We start from the raw sequence: 27,956 nt of genomic DNA on the forward strand, positions 1-27,956 counted from the left end.
CTAGAGAACCCCCACTAGCAGTGCCTTTGTCTTACCTGGATTGAGCTTCAGTTGGTTGGCTCTCATTCAGTCCATTACCGAGGCAAGACAACACTCCAGCACATCCATTGCCACACATGCAGTTGTAAAGGTAAAGTACAGCTGTATGTCATCAGCATGTTGCTGACAACATACTCTAAAACTCCATATAACACCACCCAGTGGTTTCATGTAGATGTTAAACAGCAAAGGGGATTAAACTGAACCATGAGGAATGCCACATTGAACATTAAATGGGGCTGAAGAGCACTCTCCAAGCATCACCCACTGGAAACGACCGTCCAAGTAGGACCGTTACCATCGCAAAGCAGTGTCGCCCACCTCTAACCCAGACAGCCACTCCAGAGTGATACCATGGTTTGCTGCCAGAAAGCAAACCATGGTTACTCTGCTGGGCTGAGTTCATAGATGTGTGAAGCATGCCAGTGACTGGCCCAAGACTATTCAGTAAGCTTTGTCTCCTGTTTTGTTTATTGTTGTTTTGACCATCATTGTCACATTAGCTACATGACTATAGATACATTCACTAATACAATATTGTGGGGTAAGCTTTGTCACTGAGTGGAGATTTGAACCCAGGTCAAACACTTTAACCATTATCCACAACTGACATCCTCCTTCCTGCAGCTTTTTGTGTTGTTTTTTTAAAAAAGGAAAATCCATAGCCTGGTAAAGCAAAATTTGCAGTTTCACTGCTAGCAGAAGAAATCATGCGAATTTACCGGATACTTGATTTTAGTTTTTGTTGGTTTTCATGCTTTTGCAGATGGAGATTGACTTGAAAGACCAGGTGATCATTTTAGATGAAGCTCATAATATTGAGGATTGTGCACGGGAATCGGCCAGCTACAGCGTGACAGACACTCAACTCAAATTGGCCCGAGAGGAGCTGGACACCATGGTGAATAACAACATTAGGAGGAAGGATCACGAACCATTGCGTGCTGTATGCTGCAGTCTGACAAAGTAAGAGGAAGCTAATTTACCAGAGATAGCTTTCAGTGTTGTGAGCCCAACTGTCTTGGGCTGGGGTGGCAGTTGCTCTCGGAGAAAGAAAAAAAGATGGATGCCAGTAGCAAGGAGCGAGATGGGAGGAAGGGTGCCCCCTTCCTCCTTTGCCTTTAGAAGCTGGGGAGGTGGAGGCAGTTTGCCTGGCTCCCATGTCTTGCCCTATTTACAGACTGGAGATATTCCCTAGCAGCAGGGGAGGAAGTCAACCAGCCAAGAGGGGAGACTGGACAGCTGAGAGCAGAGGGGCCAGATGGGCTGTGCCAGAAGTTCTCTTCCTGTCAAAGAGAACTTGGCAGCACCTACACTGTTGGGAGCAGGCCCACACCATGGAGAAGTGTGTGCCTCAAAGCACACCAGTCTCATAGGGAGACACATCTTGCCTTTAAAAGCTGGCACGAGGGGCAAGACCATTTGTTGAAACATCTTTGCATTTTTTTTCTGGTCTTGGGCCCCTTGGTGCTATTCTCAGGCTCTCTAGTTGTGCATGTAGCCAGTCCTGTATGGCTGCAAGCCTTAAATAAAGCTCTCTTTCTTACCCACACCTTCTGTTTTAGTGTTCAGGAGTCCTGCAACCTTCAGTTAAATTGAACTGTGACTATAGTCCTCTTGTGTTTTACTATTGCCATGGCTATTTAAAGCCTCTAGAAGAGGTAAGTCAAGGCATAGGAACAAAAAAAGCTTTATACCAAATCAGACCATTGGTCCCATTTAATTTATTGTCTGCACACCTGTCTTTCTCAACCTTGCGTCCACCAATACTGTTATACTGCAACTTCCATCATCTCTAGTTAGCAGAACCAGTGGTTAGGGATGATGGGAGTTTTAGTCCAACAACATGTGGGGACCCAAAGTTGAGAAAGGCCAGTCTACACACTAATGGGCAGGGGTCTTCCCCAGCCCGACTGGGAATCAGACCTGGAACCTTTTGCTTGCAAAGCATGTTCTGCATCACTAAGCTGCAGCCCTTCTCCTTGTCTGTTAAATAATTAAGATAATAATGATGGGGGAAATCTTACTGATTGACAGCTGAGTCATATGCGCAATAGGCATATGATGGATCTGTTGCTGGCCTGTTCTACTTCAGTCTGTATCAGGAGTACTGAGGACTCTTCCCATACAGAAGCTACCCGTAGATACAGAAACCTGTGTACCATTTCTTCCTAACATGGCCAGTTTGTGTGTGTTTTGTTTGTTTGTTTTAATATGTCTGAGCGTCCAAAAATTCAGTCTCTCCCCCCCCCAACCTGAAAATTTTCCATCCACCAGTAGAACAATTTACATGAGTCTGTTGGTCGGGTAGCTCGGCATAGATTCTGTGAGTTTATGTCTTCTGGAGCAGTGTCAACTCTAGACCAAATTGGTTGTTTGTTAATTTTACTCATTCTAAACTTGGTGCCTTCCCATTACCTCTTCTGTGCTATGAAGGTTCAAGGGGCGGGAAGTGGAGGCAGTTGCTACTGAAACAGAGATGGTGAATTTTTTCATGGTGGCTTTTCAAATCTTAAAAATGTTTTGCATCGTATGAAAGGAACATAGCTGAAGACTCGAAATGCCTGAAGTCTTTTAACCTTATCAGGAAAACTCAGGTTGATCTCGCTGTCAAGTCTGCCAACAGAAGTGCAGGCAGCAGGCGGAAAGCAATAGATGAGACATAAAGCGGCCAACAATTAAGACTCTGTTGATAAATAAAGTGGTGGGGCTGCCAGCTAAGAAATCCAGTTTTATAACAGTCCTGTACTAGTTACTGTGCAATACATTTTTAGAGCTTTTGCTTATCATGCCTGTTGGTGGCCTGAATCACACTATGGGTAACCAGGGCCATGCACCACACTAAGCTAAGCCGTGGTTTCGCTTAATGTATCATCTAAATCCAGGCTTGCGGTTAAGCTCTGCTCCTTGTAACCATAAGCTGCAGCCAAGGTTTGTTATTGGCTAGAGCTTGTGGTTAGCGAGGAGAGAGTTTAAGCACATGCCTATGTTCAGAGAACATGCACATGGGAGTAAAAAGGATTGGAGAGGCAGAGTGGTTGCGAGCCCCATCTTGGGGAGTCTGCACATTTTCCTGGTCTTGGCAAGCCATTAGCTTGGTCTACTGTCTTGTGCCAGCCAAGCCCATGTCTTTAAAAGTAGTTCCAGTCTTGTGAAACTACCAGGGTTAGAGCCAAACCAGCCTCCTGGAGCAGGACGTTGTATGACACGGTTGCTACCCCAGAGGAGGCCTTTCTATTTGTGTGCATTAAAGCATTTGATTACTTCTGTTGTGTGTGTGTAGAATGGAAGGTCTAATGCACAAATGTTCACAAAAATTCTGCTTCTTCTGGGTTTTATTTATTTACAGTTGGTTGAGGGAAACTATTGGTCAGCTTGTGGAGAGAAATTATGAGACCTCTAGTAAGGTTTGGAGTGGAAAACAAATGGTGGCGTTCCTGCATGATATGGGAATAACCAACGCCACGTTTCCCATCTTACAGGTAGGGATGTGTAATAATTCATATTTTTTCTCTCTTGTGTGTGGGTGTTGAAGGTTTCCATTCCCAGTATAGCAGCAAACCATAGTTGGGCCATTTTGTCTGAATCCAGGAAACGTATGATACCATGCAGTCTAAACTACTAATTGTTTAATATTCCTGAGAACTGCAGACCAGTTGAAAGGTTTATCATCCTGCTTTATCTTAGAGAATGTGTTCATTTGCTTCTTCAGGTATTTTTTAAAATTAAAACTGTAAAGGTTTTTAAAATTGAACTTCAATATTGAGCAACAGTTTGAGCAACTCTTGACTTCTTGAGTTTCTGCCTGCTGAAGATCTTGTTCTTTAGGATGACTGTTACAAACTGTCATGGAGAACATCAAAGCTTTATAGCCATTTATTGATGTAGGTGAACCTTTCCCAACCTGGTGCCCTCCAGTTGTTGTTAGATTTCAAAACATTTGGGGGTAACCAGGTTGGGAGGAAGCTGGAGTTCGGCTTGCTTACTGTGTTAATTTATTGTTTTTGGTCTTCTGCAGAAACATTTTGCTGCTGTTCTTGAAAAGGAGGAAAAAGTAAACCTGTTCAATGGAGGAGAAGAGCTTGTTTCGGTTCCAATTATAAGCCCTTCGACTCAGATTATGCTGAAGGGGTTATTCATGGTCCTGGGGTATCTTTTTAAAGAGAATCACGGGTCAGTGAGGCTCTGAAAGCAATCCTTTCCCCCAGCTATTAATATTTCAAAGTTAAACATGCAAATTGTAGGTATTTTTCAGGGTTTTATGTCATTTTTGTTTAGGTTTGCTGATGACTACAGAGTTGCATTGCAGCAAGCCTACGTTTGGACTAATGAAAATCCAGTTGATACTCCAGATGAGAATGGTTTCTTTGCACGATCAAAAAGAAGATCGCGACAAAAAACAGCAGTGCATACACTCAGCTTCTGGTGCTTGAATCCAGCTGTGGTAAGACAGTTTTGGGTGTGTGCATGCGGGAGAGAACCTAGGGACAAGTAACAGGGAGCTACCTTATACCAGGTCAGATTATTTGCCCAACTGGTCCAGGATTGCTTTTTTGGTAGTGGTTCTCCTGTGCCTCCCAACAGAGAAGAATCTCCTGATCCTTTTAGCTGCTGGAGATTCTGGAAACTGAGCCTGGAACCTTCTGGGACTGGAAAGACTCAGGTTCAACTCCCTGCTTAGCCACTAAGCTCCTTGGGTGACCTTGGGCAAGTCACTTCTCTCAGCCTCCCTCACAGAGTCATTGTGAGGATAAAATGTAGGAAGGGAGAGAAACCGTATACACTGTCTTGAACTCACGGGGGGGAAAGTTAGGATATAAATGTAATAAATAAAATTCTTCTCTCAAGGCCTTCTCAGACATGTGTGGCAATGTTAGATCAGTCGTGTTGACCTCAGGAACGCTCTCTCCGATGGACTCCTTTTCTTCTGAGCTTGGTGTGAAGTTTTCCATTCAACTTGAAGCAAACCATGTTATTAGGAATTCCCAGGTATGTTCATTGCATCTGAGCTTGGGTTCACCCTTATGTTAATATGCTGTAGGGACCATGCTGTAGTTTAGTTTACTTGGGGCATTCCATAGGATGTATACATTTTGCCTGGTTCCCATACAAGAGTTTCTTTGCTCTTCCTCACCATGCAAAATGATGTGCCTGTTTGGTTAGCGCAAGCAGTGTGACAACTGCATCAGGTTCTCAGTTGTGAGGAATCGTTGAGCCAAAAATTGAATGCTCACTAATATCCAAAACACTGGCATTCACATTTTGACTGTACTGTATCAACATGTTAGTCAAGTCCATTAATTTCAGTGAGTAGAACTAACATTGGAGACAGCACATTGTGGCAGGCACCAAATATGTAATATGATTGCATGTCATACAACAAAGAGTGTTAGGTATCAACTGCCAAATATTAAGTACTGGAATAGATTCTTGCCAGATACATACATGTGTGTGTGTGTGTGTGTGTGTGTGTGTGTGTGTGTATGCGCACACACACACACACACACACACACACACAGGTATGTGTGTGTGTGTGTGCAGTGACATAGCTGTGCATTCAGAGAATAGTTGGAGAACAGCCAATATCAATGTTTTCAGAAGAGTGGGTTTTTTTGAGCAAATTTGTTGTCAGCTCTGATGCCTAGTGTACACATGTAGCAGAAAGAGGCAGGTGGGGGTTTTTTGCTGATCCCTCACCCCCCTGCACTCCCCTATACCCTCTGAAAAGCTGCCCTGGTGGGTTTTTGGGCCTACAGGAACAGCATGGGGGGGCTGCAGCAGAATCAGCAGAAATAATGCAAACACACGAATTTACAAGTCCCCCAGTAGGTAAATCCCATGAGTAGAACTCCACCCACTGGAAAAAAATAAGCAATATTTTATTTGCTAAAAAGTTATGAGAGTAATAAATCCCAATGCATTTTGTGGAATTTGCACTTTTGGATATATGCTTGGAATACTTATTTGAGCATATCTGTTCTTCAGCATTCCCAGTGAACACATAGACACAATTACCAATCTGCCCATCTTCCAGCACCTGTATGTCAAGGGGCAGTCTGAGCAATGAGTCTGACAACCTATTCGCCTGAAAGAGTTGCTGCTTGCTCCAGGCAGGCATGCAGGTAGCTCTGTGCATCGTAAATGTCTTGATTTATTTTGCCATTGGATTTTAAAAGTAAACATTTCCAATAAACCTACTTGCCCTGATCAGTTTTGTCTCAGTCTCTTAAATCCATGGCCACAAGTTTTTTTCCACAGTGCAGTTCCATCCTGCAGTCTTATAGTGGAATGTATTTTGTTGCCGTTATGTATGTTTATTCAGCAATGAAATGTTTCCCCCAACAGGTGTGGGTTGGTACTGTTGGAGCTGGCCCGAAAGGCAGGTCATTATGTGCTACGTTCCAGCACGCTGAGACCTTTGATTTCCAGGATGAAGTTGGGGAGCTTCTGCTCTCAGTTTGTCAGACCATCGGCCAAGGGGTTTTGTGCTTTGTGCCATCTTACAAGGTGAGATGCCAATCAAACATTTTCAATCTTCTTTCAAGCTACATGGGGGTTATATCAGTTATTTGTATATGTGTGCCAACACTTCCACACATCAAGGGTGTGGTGGCCAGTTTCATAGAATCATAGAGTTGTAAGGGACCCTAAGGGTGATCGGTGCAGGAATCACAGCTAAAGAATCCCTGACAGATGGCCATCCAACCTCTATTTAAAAACCTCCTGCAAAGGAGAGCCCACCACCTTCCTAGGTAGTCCATTCTCCTGTCAGACAACTCTTACCATCAGAAAGTTATTGCCAGAGGTTGTCACATAAGAATAAAGTAAAGGTAAAGGGACCCCTGACCATTAGGTCCAGTCGCGGACAACTCTGGGGTTGCGGCGCTCATCTCGCTTTATTGGCCGAGGGAGCCGGCGTACAGCTTCCGGGTCATGTGACCAGCAGGACTAAGCCGCTTCTGGCGGACCAGATCAGTGCATGGAAATGCCGTTTACCTTACCGCCAGAGCGGTACCTATTTATCTACTTGCACTCTGACGTGCTTTCAAACTGCTAGGTTGGCAGGAGCAGGGACTGAGCAACGGGAGCTCACCCCGTCATGGGGATTCGAACCGCCAACCTTCTGATCGGCAAGTCCTAGGCTCTGTGGTTTAACCCACAGTGCCACCCGCGTCCCTAAGAATAAAGTAGGCCATCCCTTATCCCTTACAACAAAGATAAAAAATATTTTAAAATACGTACAATAAATCAATAAAACATAGTAAAGCAGCAACCAAAACCACACCTCAGCCCACAGTAGGAACAATTTAAGTGGCCTAGCAAAGTCATAAGATCTTTGCCGGGTGTTGAAATAGGTGCTAGGCAAGATTCTTTGGGGAAGGGCATTCCATAGCTAGAACGATATTGCTAAAATTACCCTTCCCTCAGTAGGTACCTGCTGCATCTTTTCCCCAGTGGGGGATCTGAAGAAAGTAATTTGGGGAAGAGATCTGGACGGGTCCATATGGAGATAGGTGGTCCTTCGGGTACCCTAGTCTCAAGCAACAAAGGTCTTCCAAGCTTAAGAAGTCACACAATGAATTGGGCTTGGAAACAGATGGGGATCCAGTGAAGCTGGCAAACCAGCAGCATGAGGGAGCTTCTTCATAAGAGGCACAGGCAGTCACTAGCATTTTGTATTCCTCTCTCAATGTGCTTTGTGTTCATATTTTGAATGGGCTATAATGGTTTGTATTCTTCTACTTTATAGTTCGATGGTCCTGGGGAGCCCATAGGTTTCTTCTTCTTTTAATTCCATGTTGTAAGCTTAAAAAAAACCCCACGCCATTCTCCACCCCTTTTCTTTTAACCCAACTTGTTCCTAAACCTGGGAAGAGATTTGAAATGCTAATAACTGAGCCAGTCTTCTTTGTTTTGCCTTTGTTAAATTTTTGTGATGTTCAAACACTTCTTGCAAGATGTCGGGAAATTCCCAGGGACAGGATTTGAGAAGCTCTGGCTTCAACTGATGACTGATGATATTTCATGATAGAAGTACCATGATGGTGCTTTTAAGAATGATGAGTTGTATCTAATGTTAGGCATACTCAGAGCACACCCACTGAAAGTGAGGAACCTCACTAACCTTGGCCCTTTAAATTTAATGAGTCTATGGTTAACATTAGATACAATCTAGTACGTGCAATGAATTATCTGATAATTATATTTGGTTTCTGATATCTGGCCAGCAATGTTAGCATTGGTTTCTCCTCAACAGCTGCTTCTGCTTTCCTTGTTGGAAGAATTGAAACATTCTTCACGTAAACCCAGAAACATTTTGCACATGAGCATTAATTCTGTGAAGTTATTTCATGTTTCCTTTTGAATTTTTAAGTGGTTCTGTCTGTGATCATTTGGAGCTCACACCATGCCAACTTGAAAGGAACTGGTGTTTTTAAGGACTCTTAGTCCCTCGTTCCATCAAGACCATGCAACAACAAAACACATATCAATCACTCAGAGCAGCCAGGATGCAGCCCTCTGACCTCATTTCGGTTCATCACATCAGGTTATGTCAGAGATAGCATTGAAAGAAGCAGTTTAGGAGGCAAAAATACGTTTTCCTGCACTGGCTGGCACTTGTGCCCATATGTGCCTTCTATTTGTGATGCTCTAGAATATTTTTGCTAATATTTGGGATTCTGGAAAAAATGTAACAAAAAAAATTAAGGAAATGCAGATAAAAAGTATAAAAGGTTTGTCCTGCATGTTTTCCAGTTCCTAATGTTTGCTTGGTGTCAAGATGCTACACATTCTTAATTTTGCCTGCTCTCTAGGGACAGCAGTAATCAAAGGAGGTCTTGCAGTTACTGAAAATAACCAATAGGTGACCACATTGGACTGTAAAACCAACTGCTAAGGAAAAAAGGAGTCCACTTGAATATGTGACTCCTATCACATTAATACTTGCCAGAGCCATGTGTGCAGACATGCAAACATAACACGTCTCATAAAATACCTTGCATTTATCTGATGCCTCTGAATTTGAGCCTGGGATCTGTTCCAGGTTTTTTTGCACTCACACTAGTCGCTTTAAATCTGCATGACTACATTTCAACAACATTTCAATTGTAAATAGTCCAATAACAATAACATCATTTATACCATGCTGTATTCTCCTGCTTGAATCATATAATTGGTGGTGCTGATAGCTGATTCCCATATTTACAACACATTCACTCTAATGCAGGGCTTTCCATTCTAGTACCTTCTCATTAGTTTTGGACTACAGCTACCATCATCCCTGGCCATTGGTTATACTGGCTGGGGCTGATGGGAGTTGTTGTCCAAAAAATGGTGGGCATCAGGTTGGGAAAGGCTGCTATACTGGTAGACAAATGGCTGTGAATGAACTGCTTTGCAGCTCTTGTCTGCTGAAGATTAGGGCCAGGTGACCAGGAAAATATGCAACTAGTTGTTAACCAGAGTAGCACAGTACAGGGGAGGGAATTTTATTGAAGAGGTGCAGGAAGAGAAAGAATTGTGGTTGAGGGATGAGTTGCCTTGTAGCATACATCCCCTACCCCACCCCAAATCCTATTTCCACTCTCCCATTCCAGGATACTCCATGGTTTTTTTAAGGGGCCTTCCCAGATGAAAGTGACTGGAGTGTATATGTGCAAATAATTAGAATGCTACAGAGCACTTTTTTATTGGATACTAATATTTCCCTCTACCTCCCAATTCTTCATCCAGCACTAACCACTATGCAACACTAGCACCACACAATGCCTCTTGTACATAAGCAACCTGTTTCTTGTCGGCTTGTGCCTTCCACCTTTTAAAACACCTCAGTAGCTGCAGATTTCCCCATGGAAGTAAGGATGCTTAGATCAAAAGGCAAATGTTTTCTTCTTTGTCGTTGAAATCTCCACTTTCTTCACTTTGTCCCCCTCCTCCCTTTGTGGAGTCCATTTGAGCAGATATAGGACAAAAGGAAAGCGACAACACAGAAACCTTCCTTAATCCATAGGAGAGAACTCCTCTGGGCACAGGAGCAATTACCTGGCTCCACCCTCAGGGAGCAAAGAGAGGGAAAGGAAGCCACTCAAGTGCACCATTCCTGCAAGAGCCCACAGGTGCATCAGCAGCTCCTTGTGGACCCTGGTATCAAAAGGCTGCTGAGAGGTCTAAAACAATACACCTGCACACCTGGGATTTGTGGCTGAACCCAGGCCATAATTGTATCGAGCTCTCTGGCTCCAAGTTCGTTTGGAAAAGGATACAGAGTTTCTAGGCAGCTTCGGAGCAGCTTTGCTGTGCCACCTATTCAGCTGCTTTCCCTTAAAAGAATGCGTGTGTTTGAAAGTTTCAATAAACAGCTAAGAGTGTGTGCCATTGAGTATAGATGGATATCTAGAGAGAACCAGCATGGAGTAGTAAGTGGAATGATAGGTGAGAGTTATATATTCAAATTCCCACTCTGCCACATGGCTCACTGAAAGATGCTGGGCTAGTCAGTGGTAGGGAATATGCCTGTTCAGTCCCTGGTATCTCCCGGTAGGGCTGGGAGACTCCTGCCTGAAAACTAGAGAGCTGTTGCCAGTCAGTGTTGTCAATACTGAGCTAAATGGAGTAATTGGCTTGACTTAAGTCTATGACACGTTCCTATGCACCTTGCAGAGTTGTTGCAAAGATTTTTTTAAAAAGATGGATCGGAATGCTGGCTTGCCCCTTGAGCTAAACGGATGAAGGGTGGGATAAAAATGTAATAAAACTTAACAAATTTATTTTGAATATGTATTGCTTCTGCAGTTTGCGGCACTTACTCCTGCACTTGTGCAACTTAGGAGCCAAGTCACTAAGTAGTCAGTCCTGTGGGCCTTGCCTGTGGTGGGCAGGAAATGTCACTGGCCAACTAAGCTGGGAAGCTCTTGAAAACTAGGAAGCGGATCAGGGTCCTTTCAGGGTGTTGAAGTGCCTCAGAGAAATGTGTTGTCAGATGGACTAGGTTAGACTAGATTTATAGTTCCTTTTTAATTCTGCTTTTCTGTCCGAAAGCTCACACCATACCTGCTTGGAGAGTTAAAAACAGCCATTAGACAATCAATCAATAACACAAACAGCATAAGCGTAGATTCAGGTAGGTAGCCGTGTTGGTCTGATAAATGGAAAAATTAAAAAAATGTCCAGTAGCACCTTAGAGACCAACTATGTTTGTTCTGGGTATAAGCTTTCATGCACTTCTTCAGATACACAGCATAAGAGTAAAGCAATTAGAAAGAGCAAAGATAAAATAGAATCTTAAAACAGCAGACCTAAGAACCAAGCGCTGAATAATGGAAGAAAAACACATTGAAAAACAAAACAAAAAACAGTTTTCAGTATGTATTTGAATGCTAAAGAGATGGGACCCGGTAGATCTTAGAGGATCTCTCAATATTCTCTAGTTTCAGTACTGTGGTGCCACCATACATGACATCAGGTATGCAGTGTGTTAAGTGCAACTTGGGGGAAATGGTTTTGGGGACCAAAGGAGGTTCCTTGCTGTGCTTCATTAGCCCTGAAGGCTGGAGGTTCCCCACTACTGGCTTACAGCCTCGACCCATTCCTGAAAGTACCACAGCCTGAAGTGTGGCTTTTCTATTCAATATTAGGAGTATGAGTTTTGTATTTATAGCTGCATATTCTGATTTGCTTAAACTTGTGCTTAATGTTAACCACATGAGTGCAGCATAGCAAGCTGTTAGTCTCTGTCTGCTGCACCCCAAGGGTATCAAACAGTGATTTATTATCTTTTATAGCAATTTTTTAGAGAGAGAAAGAGAAGGGTTGAGAGAGATTAAATGAGCTCAAGGCTCCTCTCTCTCGGGATGGGGGGTAAGGGCTAAGCAAGCAGATGATAAGCCACAATAGTTAAGAAAGGAATGTACTAAAATCTTTTTTTAAAAGAAAAGAGGGTTTTTAAAAGATCCACAACTGTCAGGTTGTACACAGTGCTAGGTTATATAACCACCTATTTATTACGAACTGATAGCTTTGTCATTTTCCCTTCCCAGGCTTTGATATTGATTACTGCATTCATTTACATCTAGAATTTAGTAAGAGAGCCTCCCAAGTCTCTGCAGTCTCTGTCTAGTCCTAAGCATACAAAATCCCATTTTTGATGGCTACGGCAATAAATAACATGCATAAAACCGTGCAATAGTGCTTTTGCATTTTTATAAGGATGGATTCCCTCCCTTTTTTTCCAGAAAGAGTGACCAGATCTTGACTGTTTCACCTATTTAAATTATACTGTCTCTCCCCCAACCCAATAGCAGCTTTTTAATAACACTTGCTTCAAAAGCTCTGTAAGTCTTCAAAACAGCTTTTATGTGCACGTATATAGATATGAACTTTAATTTCTACTATTTAAAAAATTGTGGCGAGAGACGGGATTCTGAAGGTTGAATGCATTACAGCAGGAGGGGAGACTGATGTTAGTAATAAAAACACTTCTAGTAAAATCGGTAGCAACCCCTGCAAGCACACCCTATAAAGGGGAATATCAGAAAGTGAAAAGATTACTCAGAAATCTAAGGTGCTTTTAAACAAGATTAAGATAAGGGTCATTAGGGTGCCTGTCGCCGACCTGTCTGCATTTAAATGCATCCTGCCTAGTGTCTGTATCTTGGAATGATTCATTCAATATGTGTCATATCAAAGTCAAAGTTAACCAGCAAGGAGAAAAATGCTAATGCTTATAAATTTCAGGGATGATCCATCACGCTGATGATTGAACTTTCCGTGGTGGCTGGTCACACTGTGGTGAAAACATTTCGATGTGATTCATTTTTTTTTGTTGCTGCTCAGCATTTAAACCATTCTTGATTAATGTCATTCCTGCTTGGATGTTGATTTGGGCAAGATCCAAAAATATGAAACATTTCTACACATGGATTGCTCTGTTTGCATTTGTGCGTGTGCCAATTTCCCCTTCTGGCTAACTGCTCCTTGTAGTGCATTGGGTGCTGTACCAGATATCTACCCTCTAAGTAGGAGCAGATCCGGGAAGAGTCTACTGAATGTTTGTAGCACTGAATGGTTCTTTAAACAGCCTTGGTATTTGAAATTAGGGATCGGTTTTTATCCAATTTTAGTCATACCCTGAGTAGACCCTTTAAAACTATTTGACATGACTAACTTAGGTCCATTGAATTTTGTTGGGTTGTATCCAGGGCTTTTTTTGACCTAGAACTCAGTTCTGGCACCTCTTTCCCCAGAAAAATAGCACAGGTTGTATCCAATGTTAGCATGGACCCACTGAATTTAATAGGCTTCACTAAATTAGGCCCTTTAATTTCAATGGGTCTCCTTTGAGTAAATCTTTATTGGCTATCACCCCTGTGGGTCTACTCTAAATAGGATATAACACAGAGAGAGTTGTGTGATGGTGCCAGTTCCTCAAGTTAATTGTTGATATTTTCCCCATGGTGGCAGAATCCAAAACTACATTTTAGGAAAGGGGGAATATTTGAAAATGAGAAAAATAATAATTATGAAATGACTTGTGGGGTGGCGAGGATCAAAGAAAGGTGGTGAGCGGTTGAGAGTGTTGATTTAAAACATGTGAATAAAATATTTAGCAAAGAGAGAGACTTGATTATACCTGCTCTCTAGGGCAGGCTGCTTTAATTGTTTTGTTTTGGAATCAGTTCTTTCTTTTCTGAAAAGCTAATAAGGTACATCTCACAGATACACTCTGGAATTACGTTTTTAACAAGGCATAAAGGGGGAGGGAGAGAATGCACAATATACTTTAATTTCACTTCAGATACAAAAACCGTGCATCACTGATGAGCGTTAATACTCTTAAACTGTCAATGTTCTGATCTCACTAAGCCAAATATGGCTTTTGTAAATGATGTAACAGAAGATGGGCCAGAAAGATAAAGAATGGGGGGAAATGATTTCTTGGGCCTGTGCAGGTTTTTCCCGTCCCCCCTCCACACGCCAGGATAAATGTCCAAAAGTACGTACGTGCACACATTTGGTGAGAGCCACAAGTGTTCACATCAAAATTCTTCCACACCTAATGAAAATGTTCCAGAACCTCACTGAGATGGCCTCATGTCTGGGGCTCCTAGTGACCTTCTTCAGCTAAGCTAGAAGACAGTGTGAGGTGACAGCAATTCTGCAGAGTGAGGGCAAGTTCTGAGTCTGTGGGGGGGGGTGCTGCTTTGGGCCCTTTGGACCCTCTGACATTAGCGGGGGGGGGGGGCGTTTAGTGAGGCAGGCAACCAAGCTGGGATGGGCACTTGAAATCACATAGGTAGAGTATTTGGGTGGGAGGGACCCATCTCAGAGGATCAGTAAGACACGCAGAGACTTGGTGAGTGGGACATTTGTTGTTAACAGCGTCTCACATTCTGCCATATTGGGCTGCTTGCTAACAAATGTCTGAAATAACATTGGGGGGCGTTTTGCTAATGAACTACTCACTTTATTGTTTGGCATGGCTCACTCCATTTCAGGCATTGGCACACTGCCTGATTGGATCCAGCATTCGACTTTTCTTCTCTTGGTGCTGACCTTTAAAGCCCTAAACAGCCTCGGTCCAGTATACCTGAAGGAGCGTCTCCACCCCATCATTCTGCCCGGACGCTGAGGTCCAGCACCGAGGGCCTTCTGGTGGTTCCCTCATTGCGAGAAGCAAAGCTACAGGGAACCAGGCAGAGGGCCTTCTCGGTAGTGGCGCCCGCCCTGTGGAATGCCCTTCCAGCAGATGTCAAAGCGATAAACAACTACCTGACATTCAGAAGACATCTTAAGGCAGCCCTGTTCAGGGAAGTTTTTAACGTGTGATATTTTAGTGTATATTTGGTTTCTATGGAAGCCGCCCAGAGTGGCTGGGGAGGCCCAGCCAGATGGGCGGGATATAAATAATAAATTATTATTATTATTATTATTATTATTATTATTATTATTATTATTATTATTCCCTGGCTGTGCTGGGCATCAGCCTTAGGAAGGTGTTTTGAGCCTTGATAGAAGCTGCTTTCTCCTGAGTCTTGCCTAAATTTACATTTTGGCCGTTGGTTTTGTTTCACTCCTTTGCCTCTTTAAAGTTGAGCACAGTGCATGTTCATTCTTGCAATCTGAGCAAGGGACATTATCATCTAGATGTGGAGAGGTTAGCTTGGGCAGAAATGGACAGGAGAAGGACAAAAATGCTTCTTTTATTTCTTGGGCTTGTAGCTTGTCCCATCATAAGGGTTCATGGTATGGGTATCACCATACAAAATAACTATCCTGCCCTTGACAACCAGTGATGGCTGTTGCTTATTGGAAATGGTAGGGTACAAGGCAGGGAGCCCAACAGCAGGTGGAGCCAGAGCCAATGACAAGCAGAGCAAACTAATTCTAGTTTTGTTCCCATCTTCCTGCTGAATTCTGCAAGGACAGTCTGAGACTTAAGGAAGAGGAAGCTGATATCGAATTCCACACCTTGGAGTGGTTTGCCAGTAAGAAGACAGACAGGCAGGCAGGCAGGGGCTGGCTGAGGACAGACTGGGGTTGGTGGAGTGGTGCCTCACATGCCCTCATGAGAAACCCTTCACCTTTGACCACTGAAAACCACATCTGAAAGAACATCTTGCACAAACTTTTTGAAGAGAGACATTGGTTCCTACCTTGAAGAGTCTCCAGCTGAAGACAATTGCAAGATATCAGATTTGGTGCATACATGTCATGTTTAAAGCATTCCTGCTTGATGGAGCACAGGATTGAAGGAGGCTCTCTTAGGTTGTCTGGGCCCAGTCATTTGGCACAATAGGTCTTTCAGTTTTGAAAATGGGGGTCTCTCACTTGACTTGCACTGCCAGTTTTTCTTTGGAGAGAGAACATTTCCACAGCTGCATTTTGGGGCTGATTGCGACTTTTCCAGCAGTACGGCTTTCCATCAGATGAAAAAGTTAACTTTCCTATGGCTTGGTTTCTGCATAAACATTTCCTGCAGATCTGTTTTTGCATATGCTGCTAAGTTCATGAACAAAGAAAACTCAGCCCCTAGTTTTTGCTCCCGTTTTCATTCCTTTTCATTTTATTTCAAACTATTTTGTTCCGTTCCACTCACCCACCATTTACCTTTCATTTACTATCCTGTGCTGCCTCTTTAAAAGCTCGCAGGAACATTTGGGTTCAAAATCAAGTCTGCCCCCTTGGTCAGGCATCAGGTACTTCAGTTTGAATTGTGAAAACAATAGATTTCTCTGGTGCAACAAACACCAGAGAAACACCAAACACAAAATATTCATATCCAAATCAATTTTCTCCAATTAGGCCATCTTACTGGATCAATCAAGGGTAAAATTGGCTCCTCCCAAATATCTGGCTCTTGTCTAATAGAGTCCAGATATTTTTAAAGCAATTGTATGAGTACAGTAGAAACCAAGATACCCAAGTCTTGAATGTGGATGGGTGAATGGGTGGACAGACTGAAGGAGCAGTAAATCTGGATTTTAATTTGTTTTTGAAATCGTTTAGAAAGCATTACATTCGTTCTGAAAATTTCCTTCAAGATTAAATGTGTGCTGGATTTACATTGTAAAACCATCCTTGTGCGCTTTAAGGTTTACTAAATACCTGCGTAAACATTCAAGTATTTTATTTATTTCATTCAAGTATTTTATTTATCAGGAAAGTGGGTAGGTGGGGGGGAAATGAGAGTTTTATGAATTAACATCAATAAATTTACAAAAGAAGGTAGTCTGTTTAGCCAGGCTTGTTTAAAAGCATTAAGATTTGAACACTGGCTGTTAAAGTGAGTCAATGGCAACATCACAAAGTTTAAATGGCAACATCACAAAGTTTAAACAAATGCCAAAAAAACATTTTCCAGAGTACTGGGATTGTAACAATACCATTAATGAGGGCAAAGAGGTTTTAATGCAATTTGCACGTTCTAAAGTTTCAAAAAGAGGGTTTGAGTTAGTGCATTATTAATGCACGGAACATCTGGAACTGTGTAAAAGCCACAGACATTGAGCAAGTGCAGAGTTTCCCCACTAGGCCTGATGCTGACTGATTTCCTCCCTAGTGAGATGGCTTGTTTTTAAGAAGTTTGAGACAGTAAAATGACAATAGCCAGATAAGAGGGAAACATTCCATGGTGTCTGTGTGTGTATGGGGGAGAGAGAGAGAGAGAGAGAGAGAGAGAGAGAGAGAGAAGAATATGTAAAAAGTGTATTTGTATGACCAGAGTTCGAAATTAAACTTTCCAACTACATGAACATAAGCACACTAGTTCTTATCCTACCCTTCCTTCAAGGAGTTCAAGGTGGTGGATGTGGTTTCTCTTCCTACCTGCTTTATCCTTATAACAACCTTGCGAAGTAGTTTCGGCTGAGAGAAGATTTGAATCCGAATCTTTCCAATCCTAATCAGACACTGTAGCTGCTATAGCACGTAACAGTAGTTGTGGTACTTGATCTTGTGCTGATACAGAACTTGTAAGCAGAGTGTGGCAATTGAGGCCATGTTTAGACAAAACGAGGTTTTAAAATGAAAACGCCCATCATAAACTTTTAACTACTGTTCTCATTGGCAAGAATTAAAAGTGAAGAGGGACTGGAACACAGGCCCTTGCTTTATGCTCTGTGTTTACACTCCTTCATTTATGTTCCTCCTCCTTGAAAGGTTTGTTCATGTGAGTGTTACTAGAGTAGAGCTTTTAAAGTGTCTCTTTCCACTACAGAATGCTGCTGCTTCTTTGGCGATCCCTCGTAGGCAAGTAAGGTTGTCTTCCATAAACACGGTTTTAACAGTGAGTCCGTAAGTGACTGTGGAGGCCAATTCTGGATCCACACGTCCTTCCATAGTGAGGACATTGGTTTCTGGGCGGGAGTTGATCACGGTGTGGTTTGCCAAGTGTGCCTTCCTCTTAGCACGTTTCTCCCTTGCATCCTGAGTTCAAGTGTCTTCAAAGCCCATGACACCTTTGGTAAAGGCTATTCTCCAATTGGAGCGCTCGCAGGCAAGTGTTTCCCAATTGCTGATGTTTATACTACATTTTTAAAGATTTGCCTTGAGACAGTCTTTAAACCTCTTTTGTTGACCACCAGCATTACGCTTTCCATTTTTAAGTTCGGAATAGAGTAGTTGCTTTGGAAGACGATAATCAGGCATCCAAACAACATGACCAGTCCAACGAAGTTGATGTTGAAGAATCATTGCTTCAACACTGGTGATCTTTGCTTCTTCCAGTACACTGGTATTAGTTTGCCTGTCTTCCCAAGTGATGTGTAAAATTTTGCGGAGACACAGTTGATGGAATCTTCTGAGGAGTTGGAGATGGCCAAGTGGTCCATGTTTCACAAGCATACAGTAAGGTTGGTAGTACAATAGCTTTGTAAACAAGCATTTTGGTTTCCCTGCAAATATTCTGGTCCTCAAACACTCTACACTTCAATCGACAGTATGAAAATGTATTGTTTTTCGTACCATACTATAAGCCCGACAAGTGGGGGAAGGGTGGTATACAAATTTAATAAATAATTGGATTATGTACCTCTTGTAAGAATCTGTATAGTGACAAAAAAAAACACAAAAAAATTGCAACATTACATTGCTCACCCATCCCCCCAGTAAATCAATTGCAAATTATTGCTGTGTTTCCTTTCCTTATCCTTTTCTCTGTTTTCTTTACCTTTGTGTTTTTCCAGAATTGTATGCAATTATATATATTTTTGCCTTTTTTCTCAGATATAAGTATGTATCTATGTTCATGCTGAAATTGAATAAGAAAAAAATGAGAAAAGAGAAGCCATTATAACAAATCATAACATAAATAAATAAATACAAAGAAAACAATATATCTAGTTGTTCAGTTCAGTTGGCATCCGTCTGTCTCGAGAGACAATGGAAGAGTGCATAAAACAATACAAAAAGTTAATCTAATTTTAATGGCATGAAACTAAACAGGAGAGAGAATAATGCCTGACGGAAATTAAAAAATGGTGTACAAAACGTCACCATGTTCCAGACAATGCCCTTGTTTCCAGTAGTTTGGATTTGGGATTCAAACTTCAAGCATCTAGCTATATAGAGTTGTATCTGACTGTGTTTTACTTAGAGTAGATCCATTGAAATTAATAGACCTAAGTTAGTCATAGTCATTAATTTAAAAGGGTCTACACTGAGTAGGATTAATACTGGACGCAGCTCATAGGTTGCTTCTGAATACTAGTTGCTGGAGGCAGCAGGAGGGGAGAGGGCTCATGTACTTGAACTCAACTTGCTGGTTTCCCACTGGCAACTGTTCGGCCACCGTAAGAACAGGATGCTGGACTAGATGGGCCATTGGCCTGATCCAGCAGGCTCTAAATTTTACTCAGAGTAGAGCTATTGAAAGCAATAGGCCCAAGTTAATCAGGTGCATTCTTTTCAGTAGGCGTACTCTGAGTAGGACTAGCATGCTATACAGCCCATAGTATAAAAATTTATATATATACCGGTATATATAAAATCAGAAGATCAGATTAATACAAGAAAAGGTGCAGGGGGTAGGGGAAAAGGAAAGAAAATCACATCAGAAGGCAGAATGGCCAACTATTTTTAGAGCATAAATATTATGAGAACAAAGAAGATAACCGACAGATTTGTAACTATGGCTAAATATAAAGAAAAACAATCAAACTGTTGTTATGAAACGGTGGCCTAAATCCAGCACAATTAGGTATAGATAGAGCAGTTGATTTAAATGAGCTTAAGGGAACTTAACTCTGTTGGATTTAAACCAATGGCATTGAATTTTTAAACAATTGCAGCGAAATATTTATTTTAATACGTTTTTATTCCCATTTCCCCCATTGGAGCTGAAGGAGACACAGAGTTTCCTCCACCAAACCCCCCTTTTATCCAAACATCAACCCTGTGAGGGAAGGTTAGGCTGAGTTTCTTGCATGGCTGAGTGAGGATTTCAACCTGGGTCTCCTTGAGCTTAGTCTGCCTCTCCCATTTATGATTCCTTATGTTCTTTCTTGAAGATATATTGATGGTAGAGCACCTGCTTTGCTCGCAGAAGGCCCCAGATTCAATCCCTGGCATCTCCAGGCAGGGCTGGGAGGGTCTCCTGCCTGCAATCCTGCAGAGCTGCTGTCAGTCAGTGTAGACAGCACTGAGCTAAATGTCTGACATGGCACAAGGCATCTTGTCTTCCTGCAGTTATAGTACGGAGAAGCTTTGCTCCACTGTGGGGGTCTGCCCACTGACTGCTGCCAGGGGTGGGAGATTAACTGGCCTTGGCTGTTTCCATTCCTAACAAATGGAATAAAAATGGTGTGTTGTCATCTATACAACACTAGTCTCAAAATACTTTGCTGTGGTCAGATGATGTTTGAGATATTTGGCTAGTCATTTGAGCCTTCTAGGGTGCCCTCGAGAGATGCTTTGGGACCCAGCAGTGCAGCGGGTAGGCACTGATCCCATGTGCTGACTGCCCACTCACACCTTGAGATTGGTGCCAGGGCAGGCAGGGCTGGCGTGTGTGTTTGTGGACATGCACCCTACAGTGTTAGGAGTGGGGATATGGGCCGTAGGTAGGAGTGGCCAGTTTGTTTGTTTGTTTGTTTGGTTCCTGGCGCCGCACGTATACATGGTCATTTGCAAGTGGAACATGCATCAGTGGAGGGACGCCTGTATTTTGGTCTTACTACCCTGAATAATTTGGTGTCATCAGCAAATTGCCACTTCACTGCACAGCCCCCGCTACTGATTCATGGGGGAACCCACTTTTTGCATCCCTCCGTTGTCCGTTTATTCTCGGCTTCCTGTGCTTTAATCTGCTGCTGATTCATAAGAGGGCCTATCTTATTCCATGACTGCTAAACTCACTCAGGACTCATTAGTTGAGGGGATTAATCAAAAGCTATTTCAGTGCACAATGTACAAAATCTTAACTATCCAAGGAAAAAGCTGCTATTTAAGAATAGAGGAGCAAATGGTTTTTGTGTGGCATTTTTCTGGTTTGAAGTCCGGTATTGAGGTGAGAGAAGAAATTGCTGTGGGCATATTGCCTGCGGACTGTATCTTTCAAGTTGCCGAGTTGAGTGATAGCTTTGCTTCAAGCTCTGGCCTCCTGAAGCTTCCATCAAAGAACCTGCTTCAGTGCTTGCAAGGTCACTAAATCCTTGGTCGAAGGAAGGAGTGGAAAGTTTCCACCACTTCTCAGATCAATTTCTGTCCCACCGAGAATGGCTTTTATCAACAACATCATCTCCTTACCATCAACAGGGCGGTGAGACGAGACATGAAGTGGACGGCTGAAATGCTATTAAGTATGGAGCCATGAGAAATAATAGCTCTTAAATTTTTAAACTTGATACTTTATTGTGTAAAGTGTACTTGGGTATTTATTCACTTGCTTTGCATCATTTTTTAATCTGTCAAGTTAGGTTTCTTTGCTTGGGTGGCTATTGCTAATGGTTAATGCAGGCAGGTATGGATTGTCCAGCTTCTGTACTTTTGATAACATCTCAGAATGGTGACCGTGTACCTTTTTGGAGGATTATGAACTTCTAAGTTGGTCCCCATCAAGCTCCCCTCTCAAAAGCAAAAATGATTAGAGTGGGACCTGCAACAAAATGTTGCAGCATGGACTGCTCCTCTTCAGAGTACCAGTCAGTCAGTCCTTGTTAGGCTCCTCCACCTACCGCTTTAGTCCGTCCCCCCAGTTTTTATTTGATTGGGGGGAGGGGTACGTCTGCAAACCATTGGATTTCCCTGAGCCTGCTGAAACTTAGAATCACAGGAATCTGCCTTATACAGAGTCAGGCCATTGGTCCATCTAGCTCAGTGTTGTCTACACTGATTGGCAGCAGCTCTCCAGTATTACAGCCAGGAGTGCACCTAGTGTTAGAAACGCAGATATATAAGCTAATCACCAAATGGCACCTTAGATCTAGGTTACAATTCCTACAACGGAATGTCTAGTCACAATATTCTTTGCAATGAAGTTGTTTTTTATTATTATTATTATTATTATTATTATTATTATTATTATTATTATTATCATCATCATCATCATCATCATCATGTGTGTGAGAAAGAGAGAGAGACTGCATGTGCTATTTGTTTGCTGGAATTTCCTGAGCATTGCTGGGGGAGGAAGGAGGGGGCTGGGGAATAGTTAATTGTGAATTGCCTCTTGACAGCATTCCTACTTGACCTGCCCAGCTTTATCTGTGTTGTGAACTCTCACAGTCCTTTTGAACAAAGTAAAACATGAGTTTAATGGGACTTAAAATTAAGCAGGTATAGGTTTTCAGCCTTAACCAGCTTGCAGCCCTTCTTGTTGTATTTTACAACAAGCAACTGTATATACCACTGGAAAACTTAATTGCAAAGGATAATTGTAAATAATTTCACTAAACCCCCGAAAATGTCAAATAAGAATTAACATCCAGGTCACTTTGCATAGGCAATAAACAAAGCCCAGGTTTTTCCAAGTGTTGCTTGTTGCTTTTTACCTGTCACATAAGTGAACGAAGTCTGTCAATTTGGCCATTAAGGCTAGAATCCAAATCCTTGAACATCATTCTCTTCAAGAGTTGGGAGGTCTAGATCAGGCTTCCTCAACCTTGGCCCTCCAGATGTTTTGAGACTACAATTCCCATCATCCCTGACCACTGGTCCTGCTAGCTAGGGATCGTGGGAGTTGTAGGCCAAAAGCATCTGGAGGGCTGAGGTTGAGGAAGCCTGGTCTAAAGTCATGCCATTGCACAGTACATTTTGTTTTTAGCTGCCACTAACAAATTCCAGTCTAGTTCACCATGATCCTGGTGCAATTACATTCTTTTGAATAAATAAATATGTGAAGATGGCGGTGTTTTTGAAGCATTTTAACTTGGAGAGTTTGCAAATTTTTAGTGGGCAGGAGCATCAGAGAGAGAGAGAAAGAGAGCACACTTCTCTGGTACTGTATTTTCCAGGTTGTTTTTAATTCTGGTGTGTGTGTTTTCTTAACAAAGCATCCAAACAGAAAACTGTAAGATGGCGCATTCCCAGAGACTTAAAAAGACAGCAGACGTGTGAGTGTGGAGACAGCCAGTGGTTGTCCCAATATAATCCCTATTGAGACCAGGCACTTTAAATATGGGCAGCTGCTGGGATTCCTGGGGACAGAGGGAGAGGCACACGCTCTCACTTAAACAACGGCAAGATGGTGCTAGTAGTCCAAGGGAGTTGACTTCCCGTCCCCTTGCCAAAGGTGGGGATAGATTGGTGGGTTGTTACAGCTGGGACCCGCAGGGGCTTTCATTTTCTGAAGTGCCCTCTGGCACTTGCTTTTTACTTGGGGGAGGATATTTTCCAACAACGGTTTCACATCACGTAAAGTGGAATCCATAGCGACAGTCGGTGGCAGATTATTGGACATCACGTCTAAAAAAATTACATGCCGCACTGGCAGATGGAACTTTTTCCCACTGAATTTCACACCCTGGATAGCAGCATCCTTTAATATTTAATCACACTGTTGGTTTAAATATCTTGAACATGCAGCAGCAGGAAAATAAACGAAGAATTCTTCTCTTTTTAGAGTACAGTGGTAAGGTGGATTGGAGTGGCTTGTTTTTAACACATGGACTAATTTCCACTTCGATTAACTTATAGATTCAGTCCCACCCTACACCCACACCATTTAAGCAACAATTGCGTTGGAGGGAGATTAGCTATACACTGCGCTCGGTCCGTGAAGCTCTAGGTCGCCTTTTCAAATGCTTTGTGGCGATCACAAAATGGAAATAAAGTAAGAGCAAAAGCTTCAGTTGCAAATAATAAGCAGTGCACTACTTTAAACATCGCTGCATGCATTAGCACAGCTTTTATACAACTTGCATAGGTTGCTTTGACCTAACCATTGTTCTGTACCATTGCAGCCAATCCACTACCCACTCCCTCTGACATTTCTTAGAGGTTCACTGCTTGATGCGATTGAGATGTCAAAAGAATCCAATGCCCCAGTTGACTGATTACAATCTTAGGGCGTTTATGTCCAAAGTCCTGTCGTTGAGGTTTATTGTTAATGCATTAATGAACAAAGCTACAATGTTGGCTAAAGGAGCTTAAACTTGCAACTTAAACATTCTGTTGCAAAACTGATAGCTTTCAGTGACCCTCCACAGGTGGACTCAGACATGCACTTGCTAGGTCTAATTCTCAGTGTTCATTTGGCCCCTAACCAGGTTCAGAGGGGCACTTTTGCATTTCTGAGCATGCATTGTTGGCTGTTGGTAGCATGTTGCCCCAAAACAGCAGGATTTTTTTTCTGGTTGCTAACCCGGACCCTGCCATTGTCATCTGATAGCAACATGAGAGTGGGCCTTTTCTGCGGTGGCTCCCCGCTTGTGGAATGTTCTCTGCAGGAAGCCTCACCTGGCACCTTTGTTACATATCTTTAGGCTCCAGATATTCCTCATCTCTCAGACCTTTGGCTAATTAGACAATTCATAAAAATATAGAAAGCTTATACCAGAAAACTTAATTGGTCTAGGTGCTACTGGACAATTTTTTATTTTTTTATTTTTATTTCGACTGTGTCAGACCAGCTACCTACCTGAATCTAAATAATCTATGGCCTTTTAAACTGGGTGAGGGGGTTATTGGCTCTGTTAACATGGTATGCATTTTTTGTGTTTTTATATGTAAACCACCCTGTGATCCTTGGATGAAGGGTGGTATAGAATTATTAATTAATTAATTATGCACCTGACAACATAGGTAGCACCAAGTGGGAGATAAAGGGTAGAGTTCAAGTGATTCACTAGCCCCAGCCCTTATTGCTATACCCTTTTAGAAAGTACAGTCGTACCTCGGAAGTTGAACAGAAGTCTGTTTGACTTCCACAACGTTCAGCTTCCAAAATGCTGCTTCTGATTGGCTACAGGAAGCTGCTAACCTTTCCATACCTCCCTATGTTTGTTAAACGAAAAGAAAAAAGAACTGCAATTCTGATTTCCTGATGGGGCTGGAAAGTCTCCCTGTGTCAAACCCCAAAGAGCTGCAGCCAGTCAATGCTGATGATGCTGAGCTGGATGGACCAGTGCTAGGATTTGGTATTAGGCAGCTTCCTCTGCTCCTAACCAGTGGATCTTCCACATAAAGCGGATTTCGCTCAAGGTACAAAACTGGTTAAACTTTCTGTCACCAAGTTGAAACCCGCATATCTGGAATGTTTTTGTAAGTTGTAAGTTAGCTAAGGTCGATTGTTGCACCAGATAGGTATAATTGCTTCAGGAATACCCAGCATTTTACATAGACCACCAATTCATTGTCAGGCTCGCCATATTAGCTGTGTTATTCTGGAGTCTTTGGCGTGCAAAACATTTCATTTTTCATTACTGTTGTCGCTGTTCACATTTTCCATTATTTAAAGGGGGTTATTGAAAAATTGATGGTATGTTGGTACCAGAGAGACATCCTGTAGGCTGCAGTGTTGATTTATGGCACATGGAACATAGTTCAGTGCTTCAGTTTCCTGCTGGCGAGTGGCACTTTGTCATTGTCCCTAAAGAAAAATCATACCAGTGAAATCCCCTGCGTTCCCCACAAGTTGAGTGATGCATACTCTATCTTCAGAATTGACTATGAATTATTCACTGTTTATTGTGCTAGTGTGTGCACATAGTGATCATCTTCTTGTTCATAATACCCAGTTTATCACCATGTCCTGAGCCTAGTTTAATTATGTAGTTGCAGCGTGTGCCCTCCCTTTTTTTTAACAATTCTATTTGTGTCAAGCCTGTGAGAGCTACTCCAGATTTTACTCCCCGTTTCCTTACACGTGCAGACATGTTTTGTGAAGGTTTTGATCACAATGGACATCTGGCAATGTTTTGCACACCAGCTTAACACTCTGAGCAAGATCATGACCGCCATTATTGATCTCCGGCTTCAGTCTACAGCCGCACGAGAACGTGTTCTGGGAGACGGCTGTAGCTCAGTGGTAGAGCAACCATCTTCTGTGCCGAAGGTCCAGGCTCGATCCTCAGCATCACTAGTTAGGGCTGGAAGAAACCCCTGCCTGAAACCTGGAGAGCTGCTGTCGATGTAGACAATACTGAGTTAGAAGGACCCAGTGGTCTGATTCACTCTAAGGCAACTTCCTGTGTTCTTATGGGACATGCTCTCAGCTTATATAGGGCAATATTTAGTTTTAATCAGCCTTACTTAGACCATACAAGAGCTTTGCATACACCCCAAGAACTGTCCTATGAATTTTCTCAGAAATGAATTTATGTGGGGAATGTTTCCTGAGGGGGAAAAGTTTGAAAACCACTGAACTATTTTTAAAGTGATGCTTTTGAATTATGGTGCTGGAAGAGACTCTTGAGAGTCCCATGGACTGCAAGAAGATCAAACCTATCCATTCTGAAGGAAATCAGCCCTGAGTGCTCACTGGAAGGACAGATCCTGAGGCTGAGGCTCCAATACTTTGGCCACCTCATGGGAAGAGAAGACTCCCTGGAAAAGACCCTGATGTTGGGAAAGATGGAGGGCACAAAGAGAAGGGGACGACAGAGGGCGAGATGGTGGGACAGTGTTCTCAAAGCTACGAACATGAGTTTGACCAAACTGCGGGAGGCAGTGGAAGACAGGAGTGCCTGGCGTGCTCTGGTCCATGGACTCACGAAGAGTCAGACACGACTAAACGACTAAACAACAACAACAACAACAATTTTTTTACATAGGATGTGGGTTGTTTTTTAAGCATTTATTTGATTATCCAAATTGTCCACCGTAAGTTAAACATAATCATTAAACAGATCGTTAAGCTGCATCTTCAAAATTGTTGTTTAGTCGTTTAGTCGTGTCCGACTCTTTGTGACCCCATGGACCAGAGCACGCCAGGCACTCCTATCTTCATCTTCAAAATTACAGAGCTACAATTCATAAACCTTGGTTAATTCTTAAGACCCATGAAACCTCATGTGCTAAAAACCAAGACAGCCCTGCTTTCAGGATTCCAATCTAATGGCCATGATGCAAAAGGAAAAATATATAGGAAGGAAAGGGAAAACATGCTAATTCTGGCACTACTGGATACCATTGTTTTGTGTGTGTACAAAGCATATACAACCATGCATACATGGGTCGTGTTCGGACCCAGAAGAGGGTGGAAAGGGGACATAATGGGGTAGAGCAGACTGGGCTTACAGTATGCTTGGTCTGCTGATGTGTGTGAGGACCAGGAACACAAACTCCATGCAAATAGGGGTGAGGAGTGTTTGCCTGTACTTAAAATTACTAGAGGGAGAGAGAGAGGGGGGGGGGGGAGATCAGTCAATTGAGTGGGCACCACTGTCTTGTCTTCCCTCTGCTGCAACTAGGTGGAACAACTGCTAATAGATTCCACTTGAGAGACGGAAATCAGTCTATTTAATTCTCTTTTTAAACTGTTTTGGCTTAAAACATTTCAAATATTTAGGGTCATACAGCAGAGTTGAAAAGTCCCATGACATGTCTTGTTTGTCCAAGTGAATTTTCTATAGTGGATAGCGGCGGGTGTATAAATGTGAAAAGAACCCCTCTGACTCTGTTAAGGGTGGCATTGCCAGCCTGCATAAATCTTTTTAGTGAAGACTTAAACAAAAAGTGGGTCAAAGTGCCCCAACCAGCTGAGATAACAGTGAATGGTTACAAGATGAAGGATCTTAGAGGCTCCTCAATTATGCAGTGTCCTCCCCCAGACCTATTTTAATGTCTTTTCAGTGCCAAGCCGCCCCCTTTTTTGCTTTTTCCAAGCTTTTTCATTCTACTGCCTTTTAAAGCTGTCATTACTACTTGTTACAGTTTTAGTTCCATTTTTCATGGTTAAATCTGCTTTTGTATTATACTGTAAACCACTCTGTGATCCTCAGAAGAAGGGCAGTATATACATATAATAATAATAATAATAA

At 42.5% G+C, this 27,956-nt stretch overlaps 1 protein-coding gene across 4 annotated transcripts in view; it reads left to right on the forward strand.

Annotated features, from left to right (window-relative positions):
• The window catches only part of BRIP1 (BRCA1 interacting helicase 1), a 205,777-nt gene that overhangs the window by 37,470 nt on the left and 140,351 nt on the right, over positions 1 to 27,956 (forward strand). For all 4 annotated transcript variants that reach the window (XM_053367674.1, XM_053367675.1, XM_053367677.1 and 1 more), the window contains exons 9-14: positions 806 to 1,005; positions 3,389 to 3,521; positions 4,058 to 4,212; positions 4,318 to 4,483; positions 4,888 to 5,028; positions 6,385 to 6,546. In XM_053367674.1, the coding sequence (XP_053223649.1) occupies positions 806 to 1,005; positions 3,389 to 3,521; positions 4,058 to 4,212; positions 4,318 to 4,483; positions 4,888 to 5,028; positions 6,385 to 6,546 (957 nt within the window). The remainder of the gene's footprint in view (positions 1 to 805; positions 1,006 to 3,388; positions 3,522 to 4,057; positions 4,213 to 4,317; positions 4,484 to 4,887; positions 5,029 to 6,384; positions 6,547 to 27,956) is intronic.

The sequence above is a fragment of the Podarcis raffonei genome, chromosome 15 (assembly GCF_027172205.1).
Source record: "Podarcis raffonei isolate rPodRaf1 chromosome 15, rPodRaf1.pri, whole genome shotgun sequence".
Lineage (NCBI taxonomy): Eukaryota > Metazoa > Chordata > Lepidosauria > Squamata > Lacertidae > Podarcis > Podarcis raffonei.